General features: G+C 46.1%; 1 protein-coding gene across 1 annotated transcript in view; it reads left to right on the forward strand.

Annotated features, from left to right (window-relative positions):
- Window positions 1-23,527, forward strand: part of KMT2A (lysine methyltransferase 2A) — a 1,466,550-nt gene that overhangs the window by 1,004,417 nt on the left and 438,606 nt on the right. Inside the window, exon 21 of the mRNA XM_085645838.1 lies at window positions 22,724-22,861. Within this exon, the coding sequence (XP_085501964.1) occupies window positions 22,724-22,861 (138 nt within the window). The remainder of the gene's footprint in view (window positions 1-22,723; window positions 22,862-23,527) is intronic.

The raw sequence follows: 23,527 nt of genomic DNA on the forward strand, positions 1-23,527 counted from the left end.
GCACCTTTACACTCACACACTGCTTTTGCAGGCTGCATGTTTTGGTGCAGAACAAAGTGAAGAGTCGACATGGCACACATCTCACCGACCTGGCATAGATCAGACACCCCTCTAGCTGGGTGCACTATACCAGTGGTGAGGGTACATGTGCATGAGCCCTGTACCCCTACAGTGTCTAAGTCAATTCTTAGACTGTGTAAGTGCAGTACTGCCATTAAGAGTATATGGTGCTAGGAGTTTGTCATTACGAACTCCACAGTACCATAATGGCTTTACTGAATACTGAGAAGTTTGGTATCAAACTTCTCAGCACATTAAACCCATACTGATGCCAGTGTGGGATTTAATCAAAAATTCACACAGAAGGCATCTTAGAGATGGCCCCTGAAAAACTACCCACTACTAGTGACCAGGCTGAGTGGCTGCTTTCAGCTGCCACCACCAGACATGTTTCTGGACCCCTGGGTCGAGAGCCTGCTGCTCTCTTGGGCCTGAAACAATGCACATCCTGGGACGAGGTGCCAAGCCTCCTCCCCCAGCCAACTAAAGAGAGGCATTTGCCCCCCTCCCACCGGAGGGTGGCAAAATAGGGGGTGTACCCACCACAAGCAAGGGACCCTTTGGTCCCAACCTTTACATACCTGTAACACCCCTAAATCTAGTATTTAGGGTTGTGAGAAAGTGCCATCTTTCTTGCATGGTATGCCCCACTTTTTGCTGAATTGCTGATGTACTTTGACTGAGTGTGCCCTGGGCTCCTGCCAATCAGGTGCCCAGGGCCTGTGTTCCTTCCCTAAAAACTGCCTAACAGCCAAAACCCTATTGCCATCTCTGGTCACCTGTCAGCCCCTGGTACATGGTACCCTAGGTGCCCAGGGCCTTGTGACCAGAGAAGGCCCCTAAGGGCTGTAATACTTATTGTGCCACCCTTAGAAGCCCTGTACCGTGAAACACACACACTGCCTTTGCAGGCTGAGTGTTTTGGTGCAGAACAAAACAGAGTTGACATGGCACACATCCCTGTGTGCCATGTCCACAACACACACTGCCCTAGCATAACTTAGTCACCCCTCTAGCTGGGTGCCCTATGCCAGTGTTGTGGGTACAGGTGCATGAGCCCTGTGCCCCTACAGTACCCAGTTCCATTCCTGGGCACTGTAAGTGCAGTGCTGCCATTTAGAGTATATGGTGCTGGGAGATCGTCGAACTCCACAGCACCATGATGGCAACACTGAAGACTGGGAAGTTTGGTATCAAACTTCTCAGAACATTAAACCCACACTGCTGCCAGTGTGGGATTTAATGTAAGATGCACGACAGAGGGCAACTTAGAGTTGCCCCCTGAACCTAACCTACAATCCACGTCCTGTCTGAGATGCTGCCTAGGCTGCCACACAGCAGACATGTTTCTGGACCCCTGGGTAGAGAGCCATCCGCTCTACTGGCCCTGCAACAATGCACATCCTGGGCAAGGTGCTAGGTCTCCTCCCCCAGGATGGGCAGGGGAAGCTTCAAAGGCATGCCGCCTTTGTGAGCTTTTCCAGGCCCCCACCGGTTTTGACCCCCCACTCTGGTGGGAAGACTGGCGGGAAACCCCAAGGGAGGAAAGGGGGTGTGCCAGCCTCTGCCAACCCCACCCCTCAGGTGGGGGAGGCGAGGTGAAGCACATCTCTGGGCTCTCGCCATCTTGAAGATGGGGAGCCCTGCCCAATCAGGACTAGGCTGCCGCCCCCCCTCCCCAGGAGAGTGGCAGGATAGGGGGTGTACCCACCCCAGGGAAGGGACCAATTGGTCCCTGCCCTTTACCTACCTGTAACGCCCCTACATTTAGTATTTAGGGGCACCCTGAACATTCCTTCCTCAGAACCCAAATCCGAAACAAGCCAGAAGAACAAGAAGAAAGAAGACCTGCCGTTCAGCTGCTAACAAGAGGAAGACACCAACTGATTTGGCCCCAGCCCTACAGGCCTGTAGACCCTCGAACCTGCTCCTGCTAAACCCCGGCGTCTCCAGTGGTCAGCAACCTCAAAAACCCCGGAGGACCTGACTGCCTTGTGACTCTAAAAAGACTGGGACTCACACGAGCAGTGGACCTGCTCAACAACAAGTAACAACCCCTGGCACCAGCCAGGAACCGCGAACCCTGCACACTCTGCACCCGCCAAGCCTGGCCTGTGCCGGAGTGGACAAAGACCACGAGGACGTCCCCCCAGCGACTGTGACCCAGAATCCAGCACCCAAGGACCCACCTCGACGCTCCTGACGCCTGCAGCCTCAGAACCAGGGACCCCTCCAACTGCGACCAGCAGAGGGTAAGATTTCCTGACGCGAAAAGACACCCCGGCGCCCTGCGGACCCCTGTGCCCAGCTCCTGGGTTCCTACCTAACGTACAGCTTCCCAACTTACCTCTCGAAGTGGTGATCGCACCTGAAGAATCTTCGTGCCCGAGCTTGCAGCCTTTGTTCGTCTTGTAGCTTCTCCATAGGAATCCATTGAGCGCCCGACGGCTCAAAAGCACCCTGCACCCAGCCGCCCGAGTGCCGCTGGAAGTGCAACCTCTATCCTCATCTACTTCCCCACTTCCCCTGAGCAAGTGACCAGGAGCCCGGCTCCCACAGCCGCGTGACCTGCTTGCCAACAGCCACCAACCAGAGACCCCCTGCGCCATTGGCTAACATTGGGCCTAACTCTCTCTGCACCCGGCTGCCCCTGTGCCGCTGAGGGTGTAACAACTGCACCTACCTGACCCTGGGCGACACCTGAGTCTATGCCCAGAACCTTAACTCTGCCAGTCGAGTACTTACCCAAAAGCCGATAACTCACTTTTCCTCCATAGGGTAACATTGACTGGTTTCACTTGGAAATTCTTCTAAGTGTCGAGTTTTAAAACTTTAAAATATTCACCTAAAATCAGCCGAATAACGAAAACGAAATTACTCCCCTGTTATCAGGAGAGATCCCAGTGCTGGATCTTGGTGCCCAGCACTGACCCTGAAAAGTAATTGCAACTGTACTTACCGCTAACTTGATTTTCCTCTATAGGATAACATTGCCTGGTTTTCACCAGTCGATTTGTTAAACAAACAAATATTCCTTAAAAATCGCCTGTATAACAAAAACTTATTCTTTCAACTGTTTACAGGAGATGCACCATTGCTGAATCCAGGATCCAGCACTGAGTAAGAAAAAGTAATGATAACCCCACTTACCTGCTAAGTGAATTTCCTCCCATAGGATAACATTGGTGATGCTATGTGAAAAAGTTTGTGTCAACTTTTAAAATACATTAATATTCCTTAAAAATCATACCTGTAACCAAAAAATTTTTACTCACCTGTTTCCAGGAAATGTCCCAGGACTGAATCTAGGATCCAGTCCTGTGGTAAGAAAAGTAATCCAAAAAGTAATTCATTGCATTTACACAAAAATTCTCTTTGAGCTCAATGTTATAATTGTGTTGCCTATTGCAACAACTGTAACTACTGTGTTCAAAAGTCTATTGCCTACTGAAAGTATTTAACCAAAGCATCTCATTCTGAGAAAGTATATTTTGATACCTATTGTTGGTTCTAAAATAAAACACCTATATATTTTTATATACAAACCATTGGCCTAGAGTTCAGTTCTTGAGTGTTTGAGACCATTTGCTGACTGAGTGTGTACAACAAATGCTTTACACTGTCCTCTGATACTGCCTTACTGCTCGACCAAGCTACCACTTTAGAGAGTAAGGTTATATCTAACTTTAGCCTCTGCCAAACCTCTGGGGACTGTGGACTCTGTACACCCTGTACCTATTTAGGGACAGTATATACAGAGCCACTTTCTCACAAGGGGACACCCTGAACCTTGCTTCCACAGATCCAGACAAGAAACAAGAAGAAAAGAAGAAGAACCGAACAGCCGTGCAGCCTGCTAACAAGAGGAAGACGCCGACTGACTTGGCCTCAACCCTACCGGCCTGTCCCCACCTTGAATCTGCTCCAGCGAAATCCCGGTTTCTCCTGCAGCCAACAGTCTCAACAACCCGACGGTCCTGCCCTGCCTTCCAAGCCAAAGACTTTGTTTCCTGCAAGCACCGGATTTGCTCACCCACAGACTCAGGCCCCAGCCAAAACCACAAGTCTGCACTCAACGTCCATGGCTGTGTTCGAGTGGCCCAACACCACGAGGAGGTCTCCTCGGCAATCCTGACCTGAGGTCTGGTGATCTCTGACCTGCCTCGACTCTCCAAACGATGCCTGCAGTCTCTTTCTGGAGGACCTCCGTGACCGGATCTGATAATAAAACCTGACGCCTAAAGACACCCCTGCACCCCACATCCCATGGCCTTGGGTGGCCCAACTGATGGTGTCTCAGCATCCCCAGGCAACCTAACTTACCTCTGCAACCGGTGGTCACCTCCAGAAGCACTTCGTCCACGAGCCTGCAGTCTTTGTTGCAACCGGAGAATCTCCTTTGAAAACAGGGAACCCTACATCAAAACAGCACCCTGCACCCAGCCGCCCCTGTGCCGCTGCGGGTGTACTTTGGGTACTAACTCGGATCCCCCTTTGCCCTGAGCCTAACACCAGGAGCTTTGCTCCTACAACCTTGTGGCCTGCCTGTGAGCAGCCCCCAACCGTAGGCCCCCTATGGATAACATTGGGCCTCCGCACTCTGCACCTGGCCACCCTAGTGCCACTGAGGGTGTTTCAAGAGTGCATCCTTGACCCTGGGGGAACACTGGTGCTAACCCTACAATTCCATCTCCCACAAACTTATGCTTACCTGCAAAACGTTAAATCCATGTTCGAGGCCTGTGAGCTGTAGATCACGTGCTTTGCATACTCCTGCCATCTAGTGTTGGGTCTGAAAGTTTGCAAGTTGTTTTTCTTCGAAGAAGTATTTCCAGTCACAAGGTAAGTGACTCCTCCTTTCGGTGATAATGCGCATGGGCATCGACTCCATTGTTTTTTTTTTTTTTCACCATCTGGTTCGAACGTAAATTGCGGCGCTCCGGTTCGACACAGTTTCTCGGGTTCCCCTCTGTGCGCAGTCCACTACCCCCGACGGTATTGCTATTCATTCTTGTTTCCCATCCTCCGCATATCGTATCGACTCAAATCTTCGATCGGAAACTTTGTGGAATGTCGTTAGGCCTAGCCGCGTTGGGTCCGCTCGCAGTCGATGGAACGGACTCCATTTAAATTCTGGCCCAGGTGCCGCGCCAAGTATCCGCGTCCCAACTTGCACAAAGTGTGCAACTTGTATTTGTCCCTGGAACACAACGAACAGGACTGCGATGCGTGCTGATGTTTTCGATCCAAGAAGACGCTCCGTGACCGTCTGACTCGACGTCACGAAATGCACCGGCTCCACTACAGATCTCTGAGAAGAAGATTCCGACCACGAGGCCTTCGACGCACAAGGAGCCGAGGAAGAAGAACTCCTCTCCGTGTCCGAAGCTGATTCCAACATGGAAGAAAATGTTCCTCAACGTACCGTGAGTATTGATACTCCCCTGCCCCAAACTATGCCCAAGAAATGGCTCCGGTCCCTCCTCTGCCTTCGGGCAAGGATGGCACAGAGAACACTTTCTTAACGCCCCGCCTTCTGACTGGGCACCCAAACACACACCAAAGCCTTCCGGCTCGGGACCGAGTCGCCCCATTCGGGCACCTAACCGAAACCTTCGGTGCTGAAATCCAAACACGTCCACTTGACTATCCCTTCGGCACCGAAACCTAAATCTTCGGATTCCGAACTTCTCGGCAGCATAACCTTTGGCACCGAAAATTCTGTCACCGAAAGACAAAACAGCTCCTCCTCCATCCAAGGTGCCTCGTTTCAACGTCCCGCCTTCCAACACGGACCCGAAACAAAAAGAACTTGTTATTAATCCTAAAACTGGACATATTCATGCAATACTGCCAGTTAAACACAAGCCAGAAACTGAGGAAGCCTACCACATTCCCCTTCACCACAACCACAGTCACCTGACCACCAGGATGATGGGGATGCACCAGAGGACAATAGTCCTGATCCATGCACTGATTACAATACAGATCCTAAAACTGATAATGACCCAACTCTATACCCTTTAAAACCCTCTCCACCTGACGACAGTTTATGGTACATAGAATTAATAAATAGGGCTGCTCAATATCACGGGGTTCAGCTTGAGCAAGAGGCACTTGAAGAGGATTTTCTCTTTGAGACTTGTAAGTTCTTCTCAAAGAGCAACTCATACACTGCCCATGCTTAATGGTATGCTTAAACACGCAGGTGACATTTTTAAGTACCCGGTGCATGCGAGAATTCTAACGCCAAGGGTAGATTAGAAATATAATATAAACCTGCACATACAGACCTCGTCTACATCAAAGGTGAAGTTCCCTTAGACTCCCTAGTGGTTTCTAACGCTCGCAAAATGGTAAACTCACAAACAACCGGGGATGCCCCTCCTCCTGATAAGGAATCCAAACCACTAAATGCCTCTGGCAAAAGAGTAAGTGTGCATGCTTTTAGCGCGATATGACAGGGCTCACTATGACGAATTGGAACAATTGCTCCAGTTCTTGCCAGATGAAAACAAAACTAAGGTTAACACCAGTGTTCTTTTCAGAATTCACACCTGACTCAGAATTTAAGGGTTCAAACCCAAAGTCCAGGCCTCTATTGAAACCTACCCTTCGATGTGGAACACCTATTTGGACCTGTGGTAGACACTTCTTTAGAAAAAACAGTGACTGCCCCCTCTTCCCTCGATCATTCGACACCTGTAGGGGGACATCTCTCAATTTCTTCCCGTCTGGAATACAATAACTTCAGACAAATGGGTCCTTGAAATTATCCATTCTGGTTATTGCCTGCAGCTTACCGACAATCCCCCAAAAATTCCTCCACAATCACACAAGATGTCACCAGAGCATCTGCACCTTCTCAAAGAAGAGGTTCACTCTACTGCAAAAGGGAGCTATTGAGCTCGTACCATCACAATATCAAGGGTCCGGCGTATACTCCCTATACTTTCTCATACCCAAAAAGGACGGCTCTCTCGGGCCTAAACTAGACCTCAAGAGACCTAAATCTCTGTATTCAATCAGATCATTTTCACATAGTGACACTCCAACAAGCACTCCTGCTCCTTCAACAAGGCGATTTTCTGTCTACTTTAGACTTATAGGATGCATACTTCCATATTCCAATACACCCAGCTCACCCCAGGTATCTCAGGTTTGTGGTAGCAGGACAACATTACCAGTTCAGAGTGCTTCCATTTCGAGTCACCACTGCTCCCAGAGTATTCACCAAATGCCTGGCAGTAGTCGCTGCTTACCTGCGAAGACAACATATTCACGTCTTCCCATACTTGGACCACTGGCTCATCAATTCCATTTCTCTCACAAAGTGTCTACAGCACACTCAGAGAACAGTACAATTACTACTGGGTTCACAGTAAATCTGTTGAAGTCCCATCTTCAACCCTCCAACACGCAAATTTACTTGGGAGCCACTCTCGATTCACAGAAAGCTCTAGCCTGTCCCAATCCTGTCAGGATCCACAATATTCAGGCTGTAATTTCCCAGTTTCAGCCCGACCACTCAATACCAGCATTTATGCAGCTACTAGGAATGATGGCGTCTTGCATCATGATAGTTCCCATGCAAGACTTCAAATGTGTCCCCTTCAGGAATGCTTAGCACATGAGTGGAATCAGTCTCAGGGTCAGATCTAGTGTTGGTGTACGGCCGCACTCATCGCTCTCTGCAGTGGTGCAATCCACAAAACCTATCCAAAGGGTGCCCCTTCATCGACCCTTTTCCACAGACAGTGCTAAGAGCAGACACATTGCTCACTGGTTGGGGAGATCATCTCCAAACTCACACAATTCAAGGCCTGTGGAACTCATATAAGGTCCACTTAAAATGCATACAAATGGGTACAAGAAAAAGTTAAATATAGCAGTACTCATTCCCCAAATAGCATAAAATGGCGAGATGTATCCTGAGAAATACATAAAAATGTGAGGAGCAATAACTGTCAACAAGTTAAAATACTACATAAAATCCAGAAATCATCCTCAGCAGAGTATTTGGTTTTAGCAGCAAAAAGGAATTTACAAAACATATCCTATCCTGGGCAGAAAGCAATACAATAACAGCAGTGCATGTGCGAAAAATGCAATCCAGAATCTCACTTTAGTTGAGTCTTTAACTTGGCAGCAGAACAGAAGATGGAAAATGAACACAGCATCTCCCTCTTGTGCAAACAACAGCAGAGAATGGAATTAAAATATACCCATAAACTCCTTAAAATAATTAAAAAGTTTTGAACACACTGCTTCATTTTTTGGACAAAATAGAAAATCGCGAACTGAAGCTACATTTTTAACACCATTTTGCAAGAACATTGGCCGTAGCCAACGACGACGGCTCTCAGTCAATGCTGGACATGCAAACAAGACCTGATTTAAGGTCTGAACACTCAATTTGCAAAGGTTACAGGTTTTTCCATTTCTCAGATTTGGGGACCAGCTTGCTGTTAGATCGTTTAAAGGTAGAAGATTCATGCGACATAGTGAGAGAAATTGTCGGGTTCCATGCTGTAAATTCCAATATACATATTTTTGAGAAGTTTTTGGTATGTTTGTCCTTACGATTAACTCTAATCTCTTTTTGGGATTACAGAATTCATGATCTCTATGAAAACTGATCTTACCACTAGAGGTTTTTAAGAGAGATTTAAATTCTGAAGGAAGAAGAGTAGTCACTAAATCTTCTTGTACAGAGAAGTTTTTTTGTGCAAATAAAAATCATGGTAGAAAGAATAATTACTTGCCTGAACACCAATCATTTCTTGACACATGATCCCTCTTAATGAGTCTTGCTCACTATTTTTCAGCTGGTATCCCCAGCGTAAAACCCTAGCTAAACCTTGAATGTAGGAACTTGTTAAGCCAAATTCCAGCCTAATAGCAGCCGTTGGAACTAACGTATTAAAATTGCACACTTTGCGTAATATCTGACCTTCGGTTCTATCCCAAAAATTCCAATCTTTAACAGGGATGGATTTAATGGCATAAAGCAGCGTTGATGGAATTTTTACTTGAAAAACCATTAATACATGGAAAAAATGGCTTCTACCCATAGCATTATAAAAAATACGCAAACCGTTAGCGTGAGATACTGCTTTACATGTGCTGTCTTCAATATGGAGTTTGTTCTTTGTATTACCTGCAATTAGTTTCCCTAAATACGGATATGAGTCTACCACCTCCAGTTTTTCAGAACCTATGTGCCAATTAAAATTAAATTACATAATTTTCTTTTTTTCTTACATTTCATAGCTAAAATTTATTTTACTTTTTGAAACATTTATTTCAAGAAGTGCTCAACTGTATAGTTCTGCAAGGAAATCAACTTTCTATTCAACCCAATAGGGGCTAAGTCCATTACTACAATATCATCTGCATAAAGGAGGCATGCAATAGGCCGGTTACTGATCTTTGGGGCGTCACCCTCAGCATGATTAAAAAAATCGGGTAGATCAGCTATAAATAAAGAAAACAGCAGCAACGCTAACAAGCAACCTTGTTTCAGGCCATTTTCAGTAGGAATAGCTTCAGATTAGCCTTGAGTTCCACCCATTAGTATCTTGCACCAAGTTTGTGAATGTAGTGCAATAATTAAAGATAACAGTGGATAGGGCCCGCCCATTTTTTGCAATTTTCTCCATAATAATGGTCGATCTATCTTATCAAATGCCGTTGAGAAATCTATAAATGCCATGTATACATTTGTACTACGGATAATTGTATATTTCTCCTCTATTAATTTCAGCATGAAAATGTTGTCTAAGGTGGAATGATTTTTCCTGAAACCTGCTTGTTCTGCAGGAAGAACCTTCTTCTCCTCCACCCATTCCGTAAGATAATCAAGGATGCTACAGGCGAAAATCTTTCCCGCAGCATCCAAGAGGGCTATTTGCCGGTAGTTACCAAGATGTGTTCTCGGACCTTTTTAGGTCTCGGCTGCGAAGGCTGCGTTTGCGCAGTCTCGCTCCGAGATTTAATGTTTTTCAGAAGAGGGGCTTGAACCCTCCTCTCTTCTCCATTGGCTGGCCTCTTAAATGCTGGTCAGCCATTGGAGAAGAGCTTTGTCTCTCCAAAGAAGCCCCGTCTTTTTCGGATTCGGGGGCGTGTTTTTTACATTCCAGCCAATGGCAAGAGGAGAGACAGAAAAACACGCCCCGAATCCGAAAATGCTGCTGCGTTTCTCCGAGGCATTTCTGCTTGACCTCGGAGAAAGGCGGTGGTGTTCATGGCGTCATATGGCGTATAATGAGGCTTGTTATGTTGTAGTTCGTGTCTTTTGCTTTCCCCAGAATCCTTCATTTATACATGCCCTTCATGTTTGCTTTGCCCATGTCCCTCGGTGTTGCTGTACCTGAACATGTTTTTTGCTGTTCTTCGAGTCTGTGTCTATTTACCGTTCCTATGCGTTTATATTTTCCATGCCTGGGTTAATTTGTGTCGTTATCCATCTTTCTGAGTGAGTGAGTGTGTGGTGTGGTGTGTGTGCATTTGTGTGTGCGCGTTGGACCCTTCGTCTTTGCCGTGCTTGAGTTTAACTGTGCTTCGTGTGCTTGAGTCCATGTGTTTGCTTTTCCTGGGTAATGGTGTTTGCTCGCAGACCGGTTTTCTTGTGTGTTTGCAGTGCCTGGCTTCCTGTCTTCAGAGACCCATTTCTGTTTGTTGTGTCGCGATCATGTGTTTCCTGTTCCCCACTCCTTATGCGTTTACCGTTTCTGAGTTGTTGCCCCCACCCAAACACACACACACAGTAGACCACACAACTTATATCTGATTAACCAAGCAAACATTTACCCTTGAACATGTGTTGAGAAGGGTGTGTTCAGGCACAAAGTAAACGTCACAAAGTATAGAGAAATGAAGGGGAAGGCTGGGAAGTAATTTTTGTAACTTTATTTACTGCCTCGGTAAAGCATTTTGAATTAAAATCAAGGCAAAAGGACCCGCAAAAGGTAAATAATTAAATGGTTTCAAAAATTCCGACTGGATTGGCACCTGTTGTGGCGAGTGTTAATATATATTTTAGTCCAAGTCAGAAAATGTGCTGGCCAACTCGAGCGTGGCTGTGTTTTGTTTGTGAATCGCGCTCCCGCCTCTTGTTTTGTCTGGGAAGGGTTGACTCATTCCTGTCAGGCTGGCGCCGACAGATCCGCAATGAATCCCTCTTTATTCTATTTTCTCGCTGAAGTTTTACCATGAAACATAGGGGTGCTCCTGGTGGAATCCTGGGCCTGTCTTCGGACTGACCTGTTTTAGTTTGCGTTAAGCTGCCACGAAACAGCACATGCCACAATTAATAAAATATTCATTCTAAATCTGCAAGTGGAGACTTCTTAATAAAAGGACATTAACGTTGTGAACTTGGTATTGGGTAGATGAAGTTCGGGGGCTAGTTAAAATTTGAAGGCGCATTTACATTTTACTGCACAGGCCTTCATTTACGGCGGGGGCACGGAGCTCAGTAGGCGAATGCATCCACCGGGAATTGAAATCCTGACGGGGCCTCTCAGCTGCTCATCCTTCCGGGCTCTGGGTAGCAATGAAGTTCTATAGCGCCGTGAGGTACCAGCGCTCTTTATATGGTTTACACATACACCAATTGGGTAGAAAGTAGCGGCATGGAACATTTTTATTACGTGTATGTGAAGTTGCATTTCGGAAGAGTTGACTGTGGCCCTTTTTAGATCTCGGCTAGCATAGGTGGCTCTGTGTGGGTGGCTCTGTGTGTGTGGGTGGCTCTGTGTGTGGGTGCAAATGCAATAGGTCTCGCATTTGAGAGAGATTAAGCTATTGACATTGTAAATAACAATGCCGTTTCTTTAAATGTTTTAAAAACATAAACAAAAATAATGTCATGAGCAATGCCAATAGCTCTAACTTTAACACTGCAGAGACCATTGCATTGTAAATGCTTGTTATATAAGGGGATTAGAATACTTCCGGACCAAGATGGAGGAGTCTTTCCCTGGGAGTAGTACTGGTTAAGCAGGGGAGTTAAATAAGTGGCCCACAGAAGTGGCTCCTTTTTAATTACAGTCCTGGGAATTTCGTCAGTACCCATTGCTCCAGATGATCTCATTTTTTTTTGATTGCTCCGACTGCATCATTGATTGAGTGTACATAATTAGATTCGGGAGTTATAAGCTGATTAGATGTCACAAGAGTTGAACTGGTGGAATTAAAATTAGCAGAGTACAGTTCTAATAGATGGACTTTCCAATCCTCTTCTTTAATGGGAATATGAAGAGAATTCACTCTTGTGCCACAGCAGTCGGCGATTATTTCCCAATATCTTTTGGTATTATTTTTAGATGCAGCCTCTTTTAATTGCACCCATACTCCGTCTTTTTTTATTCGTCTTAAAGAGAGTTTTTTTCTTTGTCTTTTTCTCTTGAGTAAATTTAATAAATTACTTTGTTCATGAGAAAAATTCAAGAACTGGGCCCTCACTAGTTTATTTCCCTATTTAGTATTAATAATGGATTAAAATATGTTCTTCATTTAACTGAATCTTGCGGACGTTTACAAGATTTGGCCAAGGAACCTATATTGCGTGAGTAGGCTTCAAATAAGTCCAATTGAAAAGGATCACTCTTACCCATCAATAATTGCTGTTGGTCCCTTATTAGAACTGTGAGGCCTGCTTTTAATTTAGTGGTCGCTTGAGTATTCCAGTGGATTCTACCATTTGACACATTAAACCCTACTGTACTACCTTTAAAGTTCCAGAGAACTACCTTAGCGCAACTAAATTCAAATTTAAAACAAATCAACATATTATCACTAAGAACATTTCCCATGACCTCCATATTTCTAAGTTTACAGAAAAAGTCTGCCGAAGTAATTAAATAATCTATAACAGATCTCCCAGATGGAGCCTTGTGAGTATAGTTTGCTGGACTGTCCTTTTCTAACCTCCCATTAACAATTATAATATCTAGACTTCTCAAACTTCAAGTAATTTGGTTCCTCTCTTGTCAGTCCTGCTTTGGTTCGGAAATTGAGCCTTGGGGATATTTAGGGCCTCATTTTTTTCAGAATTAGCGAATATCTTTATACTGTAAGATGAGACTTTAGCATTCAAATCTCCCACTAATATGAGGGACCTACATTCTTCCCTCTCCAAAGAAGAGGAAATAAAAGCAAATAAATCATTCAGTAGGTAAGAATAAGATATATCATGATGCAAAATATGCATTTACGATCAGCAGGGAATCCTGATTATCTTGGTCATCCTTGTGATTTAGCTTAATTGCTTGAATTAGGTTGGAGGCGTGAAGAATTTCTTTATATGACCAACTAAGGTTTGTACTTAACAAAACGGCAATATCTCCTTTAGCGTGACCTCTATTCACTGGAAACGCGGGCCGGCTTAGCACTATATAGTCTTCAGTGGACCAGTTCTTTGTGATCCACGTCTCTTGAAGACAAATAATATCAGCGTTCTGCTCTTTTAAAAACAAAAGTTTGTTTTTACTAGTGCTTAAGCCGGCAACGTTCCAGGATAACACACTGATGCCCTTGCTAGGAAGGATTCCTACCTTTAATGCTTGGGGATCTATTTGTGTTAAGTGCACCTGCAAGCCAGCTCCCTTTCTTATTTTCCTCCTCTACGGGGAGCATGTGCTGAATATTTTTCTCTATGTGTAAGGAGACCCTCCTGCCTTCTTAACCAAGAACGACCTGCAATGTACTTTCTCTCTCTACCAAAGGTTTGAGCCGAGTGGAGGTTTCTAAATCAAAGTTAAGTAGCTTACTTTGGGCCACTTTTTTTTAAGCTTGTTCCACGTCTGGGATTAAAACACCAATGCCACTAGATCGTAATTTATCACGATGTACCAAAATCAAGTATGAAATAGCTTTGGATATGAATGTTACACTTGCACCCCTGAAATTATTATATTTTTGAACCTCAACCAAGGCGATGTCGTCGCTCCCAATCAATTGAAGGCCTGGAATTACAGCAAAGAAGTCCAGCAAAAAGGACCTGTTCATATACGGTTCAAGGTCAAAAATAAATGAAAAATCCAGGGTATTAGGGGCGAGGTGTGTAGTCTCAACAAAACTGGCCACCTCGGAAATGTTTTCACGCGGGTTATAAATGACATCATTACCTAAAGAAGAAACAAAAAGGGAAGCTTTGGGATTTAGAATATTCTGGACAGTAGGAGAAACTTTTAAATTTAAATCTGTCCACTCTGCTTCTTGAAGCGGTTCATTTGGTACCCTTAAATTTGGAAGAGAGGAACAGTGGCCCAATTGACTGCTTTCTGAATGACCATCCTCCTCCTTCAAAACATTTGAATCCAGCTTTATAGGCATTTTTTTTAATAGGGTTGGGGGCAAAGCGTAGCCGTTTTGTCTTTTTTTTGCTAATCAGTCGGCGTTTTTCTCTTTTTGCCTTCTTCTTTTTCTTACAGTCAGTGTTACTTATATTTACAGTAGCCTTTTCTTGAACAGAAGAGCATACAGCTTTCGAATCTGCCTCTGTCGGTTGCTTGAAGAACAAGTTACTTACCTTCGGTAATGATGTATCTGTAAGAAACATTAGTTAGTTAGATTCCTCACCTCAGAATATCCCCAGGCGTCAGACTGGATCCGGAAGATTTTTCGTCAGCAATACCCCTTGCGCGTCGCTAGGCGTCGTCTGCGGCTCCGCGTCCGTCGTCGGCGTCGTGCACCGGAATGACGTCGTCGGAGTACTTAGACGGCGCCCTCGCGCGCTGACGCCAGTTCTTGTACATAGCCTTCCGCGCCAGGAACGCAGAGCCATGCAAGAGACCGACACTGGTGCCAAAAAATTCTAGGGCCCTGAAAGGGATAGCCTTAACCCTAGATGTCAGTTCGCAGAACGGGGTGGATGGGTGGGTCGGTGAGGAATCTAACTAACTAATGTTTCTTACAGATACATCGTTACCGAAGGTAAGTAACTTGTTCATCTGAAAGAAACACGTTAGTTAGATTCCTCACCTGAGAATAGATACCCAAGCAATACCAACCCCGGTGGTGGGTCTGCGAACCAAGATAACACCAGAAAGTCCTGGAGGACAGAACGGCCAAAGAAGCCATCCCTCCGGACTTGGCTGTCTAGGCAATAATGCCTGGCAAACGTGTGCAGCGAAGCCCACGTTGCCGCCTGACAGATGTCCTGCAAAGGGACTCCCCGTCCCAAAGCAGTAGTAGCCGCTGTGGCCCGAGTAGAATGGGCGCGCAGCCCAACAGGCGGTTCCTTTTTTGCCAAGGAATAACAGATTTTTATACACAAAACGACCCACCGGGAGATGGTCCGTTTGTGCACAGCTTTTCCCTTCTTTGCACCCACGTAGCCAACGAAAAGCTGGTCGTCCACTCAGAACTGTTTAGTGCGGTCCAAATAAAAGGAGAGCGCACGTTTTGGGTCCAGACGGTGGAGCCGCTCTTCCTCTTTGGAAGGATGCGGAGGCGGAAAGAAGGTGGGCAAGGTGACAGATTGCCCAAGATGAAAGGGGGTCACCACTTTCGGTAGAAAGGAAGGACGAGGCCGAAGGACAACCTTGTCCGGATGAACAGATAGAAAAGGAGACTTGGAGGATAGAGCCTGGAGCTCACTCACCCGTCTAGCCGAGGTGATGGCTACCAGGAAAGCAGTCTTAAGAGTTAGAAGACGAAGAGGACAATTGTGAAGAGGCTCAAAGGGAGCGCACATCAGGAATGTTAAGACAAGATTCAAGTCCCACTGAGGCATTACGAAAGGGACAGGAGGGAACGTGTGAGTAAGCGTGACACTACAGGGGACTTGAAAAGAGAGGGCTGATCTGGAAGCCGTAAGAAGGCAGAGAGAGCAGCAAGATAACCTTTCAAGGTGCCTAGGGCAGAGCCCTGCCGGGCCAAAGAAAGAAGAAAGAGGAGAACCTCAGAAAGAGGGGCGGAAAGGGGATCCACAGCCTTTGCTGTGCACCATGCCACAAATTTGTTCCACCGGCAGGCGTATACCGTCTTTGTGGAGGGACGCCTGGCTGCCAGAATGATATCACAGACTTCAGGAGGCAAGTCAAATGGCATCAACTGCCGCCGCTCAATCTCCACGCACGGAGGTGGAGGCTGGACAGGTTCGGGTGGAGGACCGTCCCCTGCTGCTGCGACAGAAGATCCTCCCGAAGGGGCAGACGTATCGGAGGATCGGTCAACATACTGAGTAGCTCGGGATACCAGTACCTTCGTGCCCAATCCGGAGCCACCAAGATGACTTGGGCCCGGTCGCGCTTGATCTTCTTCAGCACTCTGGGCAGAAGTGGTATAGGCGGAAAGGCGTACAACAGACCGCAACTCCGCTCGTGACGAAAAGCGTCGCCGAGCGAGTGCCGCCTTGGAAATTCCAACGCGCAGAACTGCTGACATTGCGCGTTCTCGTCGGTGGCGAATAGATCTAACCAAGGCTCTCCCCACTGCTGAAAGAGACCTTGCGCCACCTCGGAGTTCAGACGCCATTTGTGATCCATCATGCACCGGCGGCTGAGTTTGTCTGCTCTGGCGTTCAGAGAGCCCGCCAGATGTTGAACCACCAGGGTGATGCCCTGGTGTTCCAGCCATGTCCAGAGGCGCAGTGCGCTGCCAGCACTAACCCATCCGTGCAACCCCCCGGACAGCCCCGCTTACCGCCATACCGCCCGCCGCTGAACCCTGGCTCCTCTGATCACCGACTCCTAACCCAGGCCCCGCCACCAAGCACCAGCTCTCAGCTCGTGCTGCTCGCACTGCTCAGAACTCTCAGACTGCGAAACAAGCTCCTCCTCCTCTCAGGTGTGCCCACTCAAGCTCTGAGTGCAGAAAGCAACATAGACTGGGCAGAGCTGCTAGCAGCATTTCTAGTGCTCAAAGCCTTCCAGACTCACCTTGTAGGCAAAGCTGTCCTGATACGCACCCACAACATGACAGCTATGTATTACATACAGAAACAGGGGGGGACACACTCTCTCCAACTGTCACACCTGGCGCAAGCCATTTGGAGGTAGGCCATACATCACAAAATGTATCTCCTAGCGGAACACCTCCCAGGAGTAAAAAATCAGATTGCAGTTCTGCTCAGCAGGCAAAGACAACAGATTCACGAGTGGGAACTTCACCTTCAAGTTCTCCTCCTGGTCTTTCAAATGTGGGGCTTCCCAGCGATAGATCTGTTCACCACACACCAAAACGCAAAATGCCCAGGCTTCGCCTCCAGGTATCCACACCCATTATTCAAAGGCAATGTACTATGGATGAACTGGTCCTGGATATTTGACTGTTTTCCGCCTCTCCCACTGATTCCACTAGTGGTTCGGAAGCTCAGGCAAACGTCCCTCAGGCTAATCCTGGTAGCTCCCACAGTGGCCCGTCAACCTTGGTTCACTACCCTGTTGGATCTCTCAGTAGTTCCTCATCAAAAACTACATTTCACATCCAGTCTCCTTACGCAGAACCATGGATAGATAAGACATCCAGATCCCAAACATCTCAACCTTGCGATCTGGCACCTGAAATCATAGTTTGGTTATCTGAATCTTCCACCAGCCTACATGAATATCATTAAAGAGGCCAGATGAAAGAAACTGGCTCTATATATACGGCACCAAAGTGAGGTACAGTGTGTATAGAGTGCAAGGGTCTCCAGAGGTTTGGCAGAGGTTAAAGTTAGATAGAACCTTACTCTCTAAAGTGGTAGCTTGGTCGAGCAGTAAGGCAGTATCAGAGGACCGTGTTAAGCATTTGATCTACACACTCAATCAGCAAAAGAATTCACACACTCAAGAACTGAACTCTAAGCCAATTGTTTTGTATAAAATATACTGTTGTTTTATTTCTAGAACCTAGCAAGCCTGGTACAGTTAGCATAAAAATACTTTTCAGTAGTAAACTACTTTCTGATGGATACATCTGCCAGTGGATTCCTCACCTTGTGAATATCCCCTGCGCCAGCATTCCACGGAACTTTTCTTTCCCAGCACTCCACTTTGCAGTAGTAATTTACTTGTATGAACACAGTTCAAAATTGCAGTGTAACTTGTACTGGTTTTAGTTACAGTTTTAAGAAAGCAGTTTGCAACACATTGCAGGTATAGTACATTCAAATGAATGGGCTTTTTAAGTAAAATGCAATTAATTACTTTTCAGATTACTTTTACTAACACAGGGTTGGATCCTAGATTGAGCCCTGGGACATTTCCTGAAAACAGGTGAGTAAATGCGTTTTAGTTAGAGGTATGACTTTTAAAGAATATTATTGCATTTCAAAAGTTGACACTTAGAAACTTTTTCCCATAGAATCACCAGTGTTATCCTATGGGAGGAAATTCACTTAGCGGGTAAGTTATGTTAACGATACGTTTTCTTACTTAGTGCTGGATACCTAGATTCAGCACTGGGACATTTCCTGAAAACAGTTGAGAAAATGTGTTTTGGTTATTCGTCTCATTTTTAAGGAATATTTGTAGTTTTCAAAAGTCAACACTTTAAAACTTTTCGGGAGAAAAAGTGTCCAATGTTATTCTATGAGGAAAAAAAGGTTATCGGTTTCCAGGTAGGTAATCGGTCTTTTGAGTTAGGGTCCTGGGGTTAGACTCAGGGGTCTCCGAGGGTCAGTGATGCACTGTTTTTGCACCCTCAGCGGCGGTCGGTTGCAGAGTGTTCAGGCACAATGTTATCCTATGGAGGATAGGGGCACCCTGGTTGGTGGCTGCTGGCAAGCAGGACACAGGGTTGTGGGAGCAAAGTTCCTAGGGTTAAGCTCAGGGCAAGTTGGGGACCAGGTTAGCACAAAAGGGGCACCCTCAGCGGCACTAGGGTGGCCGGGTGCAGGGTGCTCTTTTGAGGTCGGGTGCCCTGTTGATTTCAATGGAGATTCTCCGGGACAAAGAAACACTTCAGGCTCGGGTACTAGGATCTTTCAGGAGTGACCACCACTTCGAGGGGTAAGTTGGCATGTAGAGGGTTGGTTAGGCACCGCTGGTTTGGGCACAGAAGGCCGTGGGGCATCGGTTGCAGGGGTGCTTTGGGACGTCGGATTTTCTTACACGCTCTGGTCGCGGTAGGGGGGGGTCCTCTGGATTGAGGCTGCTGGCGGCGTCAGGAGGCTTGAGGCAGGTCAGGTTTTGCCAGATCTCGGGTCATGATCGCAAAGGGGACCTCCTCGTGGTGTTTTTCCACTCCAGCTCGGGCCGGGTTCGGCGGGTGCAGAGTGGGCTGGATTTGCGGTTTCTGGCTGGCACCAGAAGCTGCAGTTCAAACACGTCCGGTGTTCACGGGAGAAACAGCTTGGAAAGTGAATGCAGGCAGGTCCTCCGAGGTTTTTGAGGTTGCTGGCCGATGGACACGACGGGGTTTTGCAGGAGCAGGTTCAAGGGGAGACAGGCCTGTAGGGCTGGGGCCAAGTCAGTGGGCGTTGTCCTCTTGTTAGCTCTGCATGGCTTTTCGTCCTTCTTATCTTCTTTTTCTTGTTGTTGCTGGATCTGAGGAAGGAAGGTTCAGGGGGCCCCTAAATACTAAATTTAGGGGCGTTACAGGTAGGTAAAGGGCAGCGACCAATGGGTCCCTTCCCTGGGGTGGGTACACCCACTATTCTGCCACTCTCTAGTGGGAGGGGGGCAGGAGGCTGTCCCTGATTGGCTGGGCCCCCCATCCTCAAGATGGCGGGGACACAAGGTTGTGCTTCACCTTGCCTCCCCCACCTTAGGGGCGGAGTTGGCAGAGGTGGGCACACCTCTCTTCCTCACTTGTTTTTCCCGCCGGTTCTCCCGCCCAAAGTGGGGGGTAGAACCAGTGGAGACCAGTTGCTGAAAGCAGCAAATGGTCTGAAGAGGCTCACAAAGGCGGCATGCCTTTGAAGCTTCTCCTTCGTGAACCCTGCCCACCCTGAGGGAGGAGGCTTGGCAGCTCGTCCCAGGATGTGCATTGTTTCAGGCCTCCAAGAGCAGCAAGCTCTCAACCCAGAGGTCCAGAAACATGTCTGGTAGTGGCAGCCTGCGCAGCCACTCAGTCAGGTCACTGGAAGTTGGTCGAGTTTCAGGGGGCATCTCTAAGATGCCCTCTGTCATGCATTTTACATTAAATCCCACACTGGCATCATTGTGGGTTTAATGTGCTGAGAAGTTTGATACCAAACTTCCCACTCTTCAGTGTAGCCATTATGGTGCTGTGGAGTTCGTAATGACAAACTCCCAGCACCATATTCTCTTAATGGAGCACTGCACTTGCAGTGCCCAGGAATGGACTTGGGTGCTGTAGGGGCACAGGGCTCATGCACCTGTACCCTCATCACTGGCATAGAGCACCCAGCTAGAGGGGTAACTGATGTATGCCAGGGCAGTGGTTTGTGGGCATGGCACACAGGTATGTGTGCCATGTCGACTCTTTGTTTTGTTCTGTACCAATACACTCTGCCTGCAAAGGCAGTGTGAGTGTGTCAGGGTACAGGGCCTCTGAGGGTGGCACAATAAGTGCTGCAGCCCTTAAGGTCCTTCTCTGAGCACAGTGCCCTGGATACCTATGGTATCATTTACCAGGGGCTGACATGTGGCCAGTGTTGCCAATTGGTTTAGGCTTCAATGCAGTTTTAGGGAAGGAACAAAAGCCCTGGATACCTGATTGGCAGGAGCCCAGGGCACACTCAGTCAAAGCATATCAGATATTCAGCAAAAAGGGGGGGCATACCAATGCAAGAAAGAGGGCACTTTCTCACACCAGATGACCTACTACAAGAGCTTGCTATGGAGCAAAATGGAAGCGGTTTGTTATATATTGTAACAACAACCATATCAACCCATTGGATCGTTCTGTTAAAAACATTATTTGTTATATACTTCATTTACAGCGAACCGGTTTAGCATACACATCCATAGACTTACATCTCGCTGCAATAGCTACATACCTTCAAAAAAGAGAGCATCTGTCCCTTTTCGGAGTATCTGTACCTTTTCTGAGTATCTGTTATCAAAGCTTTCATGGAGTTACTCAAAAGAGTTATTCCACCAAGACTTCCACCTGCTCCAGCATGGAACTGTAATATTGTCCTTACCAGACAACTGTGGCCACCCTTTGAGCCATTGCAACTGCAATTTCTCACTTGGAAAGTTGCTTTCTTCATTGCTATTGCTTCACTGAGGAGAGTGGGTGAGCTTCAGGCATTAACTATAGAAGAATCATTTTTTAAAGTCCACCAAAACAAAGTGGCTCTTCGCTCTAACACCAAATTCCTACCCACCTTTTAACATCCGGACCCAACACTAGATCGCAGGAGTATGCAAAGCATGTGAATCTACAGCTCTACATGCCAAGAACAGATGCTTACTGGGTAAGTACCATTTTCCTTTGCTCCATAGGAATACATTGACTGTTTTTCCTTGAAAATTGTTCTAAATGTGGAGTTGGTTTGTATGAAACTCTGAAACACTGCAAATGTACAAAAACTGATTTATTTATCTTTCCTCTAGGGAATGTCCCAGTATGATATCTAGGCATATCACACTGAGGGGAAAAAGTAACTTAAAAAGTGATCTAAATAGTAATGTACAAAGTAATGTGTAAAGTAACTGAAATCTAATTTCGACATATTGACTTGTAATTCAACCAACTGCATTTGAACCTGCATTCAATCGTAAAACATTTCATAAGATTTTTGCAAAGCATTTATTTCACTTACCTGCACCAGGCTTTGCTTGGTTCCAAGAAATAAAATAACTTACTTAGATTTGTGATACAAACAAATTGGTCTGAGTTCAGTCTTTGAGTGTGTGACATCATTTTCTGCCTTAGCGTGTACAACAAGTGCTTAACACTACCCTCTGATAAAGCCTTACTGCTCGCCCACACTACCACAAATAGAGTAAGGTGCTCTCTACTTTTACCTCTTCCTACCTTTGGGGTTCCACTGTACTCTGTGCATACTTTACCTCATTTTGGTGTAGTATATACAGAGCCAGCCTCCCACACCATCCCTTTAATTTCTCAAGTGTTGAGGCAGTTGCCACAGGACTGTGCTCAGGTTAAATTGGTCTTGACAGGCTGGCCATTGAGAGCATGATATGAGTATCTTATTAGTTTGTCCATGTACCCTCTTTTCCTGCTTCCTATCAAGGTGTCTGGGGTCAAATTGAGGTGAGGAAGGGGCAGGGGCAGGGGGCAAATTCTGCATCCCAGGCTCTAGACCCTACACTTTCATGCCTGGAGATTCAGCGCAGAAACATTTGATTTATGTGCAGAAGTTGTTAGAATTTAATGACATTCAGACATGTGTTACTTTATAAAACTTAAGAGGGTATACGTTCTTCTTCTTCACATTTTTGTATTTAGAATTGTTTATACTTGCTTGCTGGCATATTTCCAATTTATCCCTTCATCCTTTTGTATGATACATCTGACTGACTATTTTCAGCGTTGTGCAAGCATTTTCCCTATCTAACAGGAAAGTAATGCATTGGGAGTTGCTCTGCTACTGTTAGAACTATTCACAAACTTTAATGTTTGATTGTCAGACCGGAAATTCTTGTTTAAATTACCATAGTCTGTCCACAAAATGTAATCCCTTTTCCAGTTTCATACAAGAAGTAAAAGGTTATTAAGTTCTGCCTGCAGTGGTTATCTTCAGTGGTCTGTTTGAAATTGTTCTGAAGTATTGATTTTGCCTCTTCTGCAGGACTCTGGGCGGCTTTTATACATTCGGCAGAATGAATGGACACACGTGAACTGTGCGCTGTGGTCTGCGGAAGTGTTTGAGGACGATGACGGATCTCTGAAGAATGTACATATGGCTGTGATCCGGGGGAAGCAGCTGGTATGTTGTCATCGCTGAGTATCTTGCAGGCATATATGCAGAGAACAAAGTTTATGCCACATGATTTGCGAGTTAAGATGTAGACATTGAAGGAGAATATATTTTGTCACTTTGACGTCATGGAATGTGAGGTGAAAGGCTGTGCTGAAGCTGGACAGCTGTCTCTGCAGAGATTTCTGAAGTAGAACATTCCTCGCAGCAGCCTTGCACGGATTCAGTCTGCTTAGTAGAAAGAATACTAACCACCTTTCCTGAGAATTCTGTTGCATACCTGAAAAGCATTTAGAGGCATGCCCCTTTTTATGTGATGTCAATGAAAGAATAGAGCTATTGAAATGAGTAGGTGATGTCAGTGAAAGAAAGGAGCTTTTTTGATGATCAATGTAATTGGTGATTTTACTATTCTCCATTGTGGTGCAGTAATAAAAGGCAAGGAATATTTTAAGCTAGCGGTCATTAAATGCTGAATGCCTAACCAGAAAATTATACTTGTTACTGATTCTGTGTAAGTTACAAATGTGACCAATCCAAGTACAATTAAAATGAAATCTTAGCCTAACATAAAATCCAATGAAGGATAAATGTGATGAGATCTGAATATATGCATTTCTGGTACAGACTCTAGTTGTAGACTCCTCACCTTTTAAATACGCCTCGGGCGTTAGA

The sequence above is a fragment of the Triturus cristatus genome, chromosome 3_1, assembly GCF_964204655.1.
Source record: "Triturus cristatus chromosome 3_1, aTriCri1.1, whole genome shotgun sequence".
In the NCBI taxonomy this organism is placed as follows: Eukaryota; Metazoa; Chordata; class Amphibia; order Caudata; family Salamandridae; genus Triturus; species Triturus cristatus.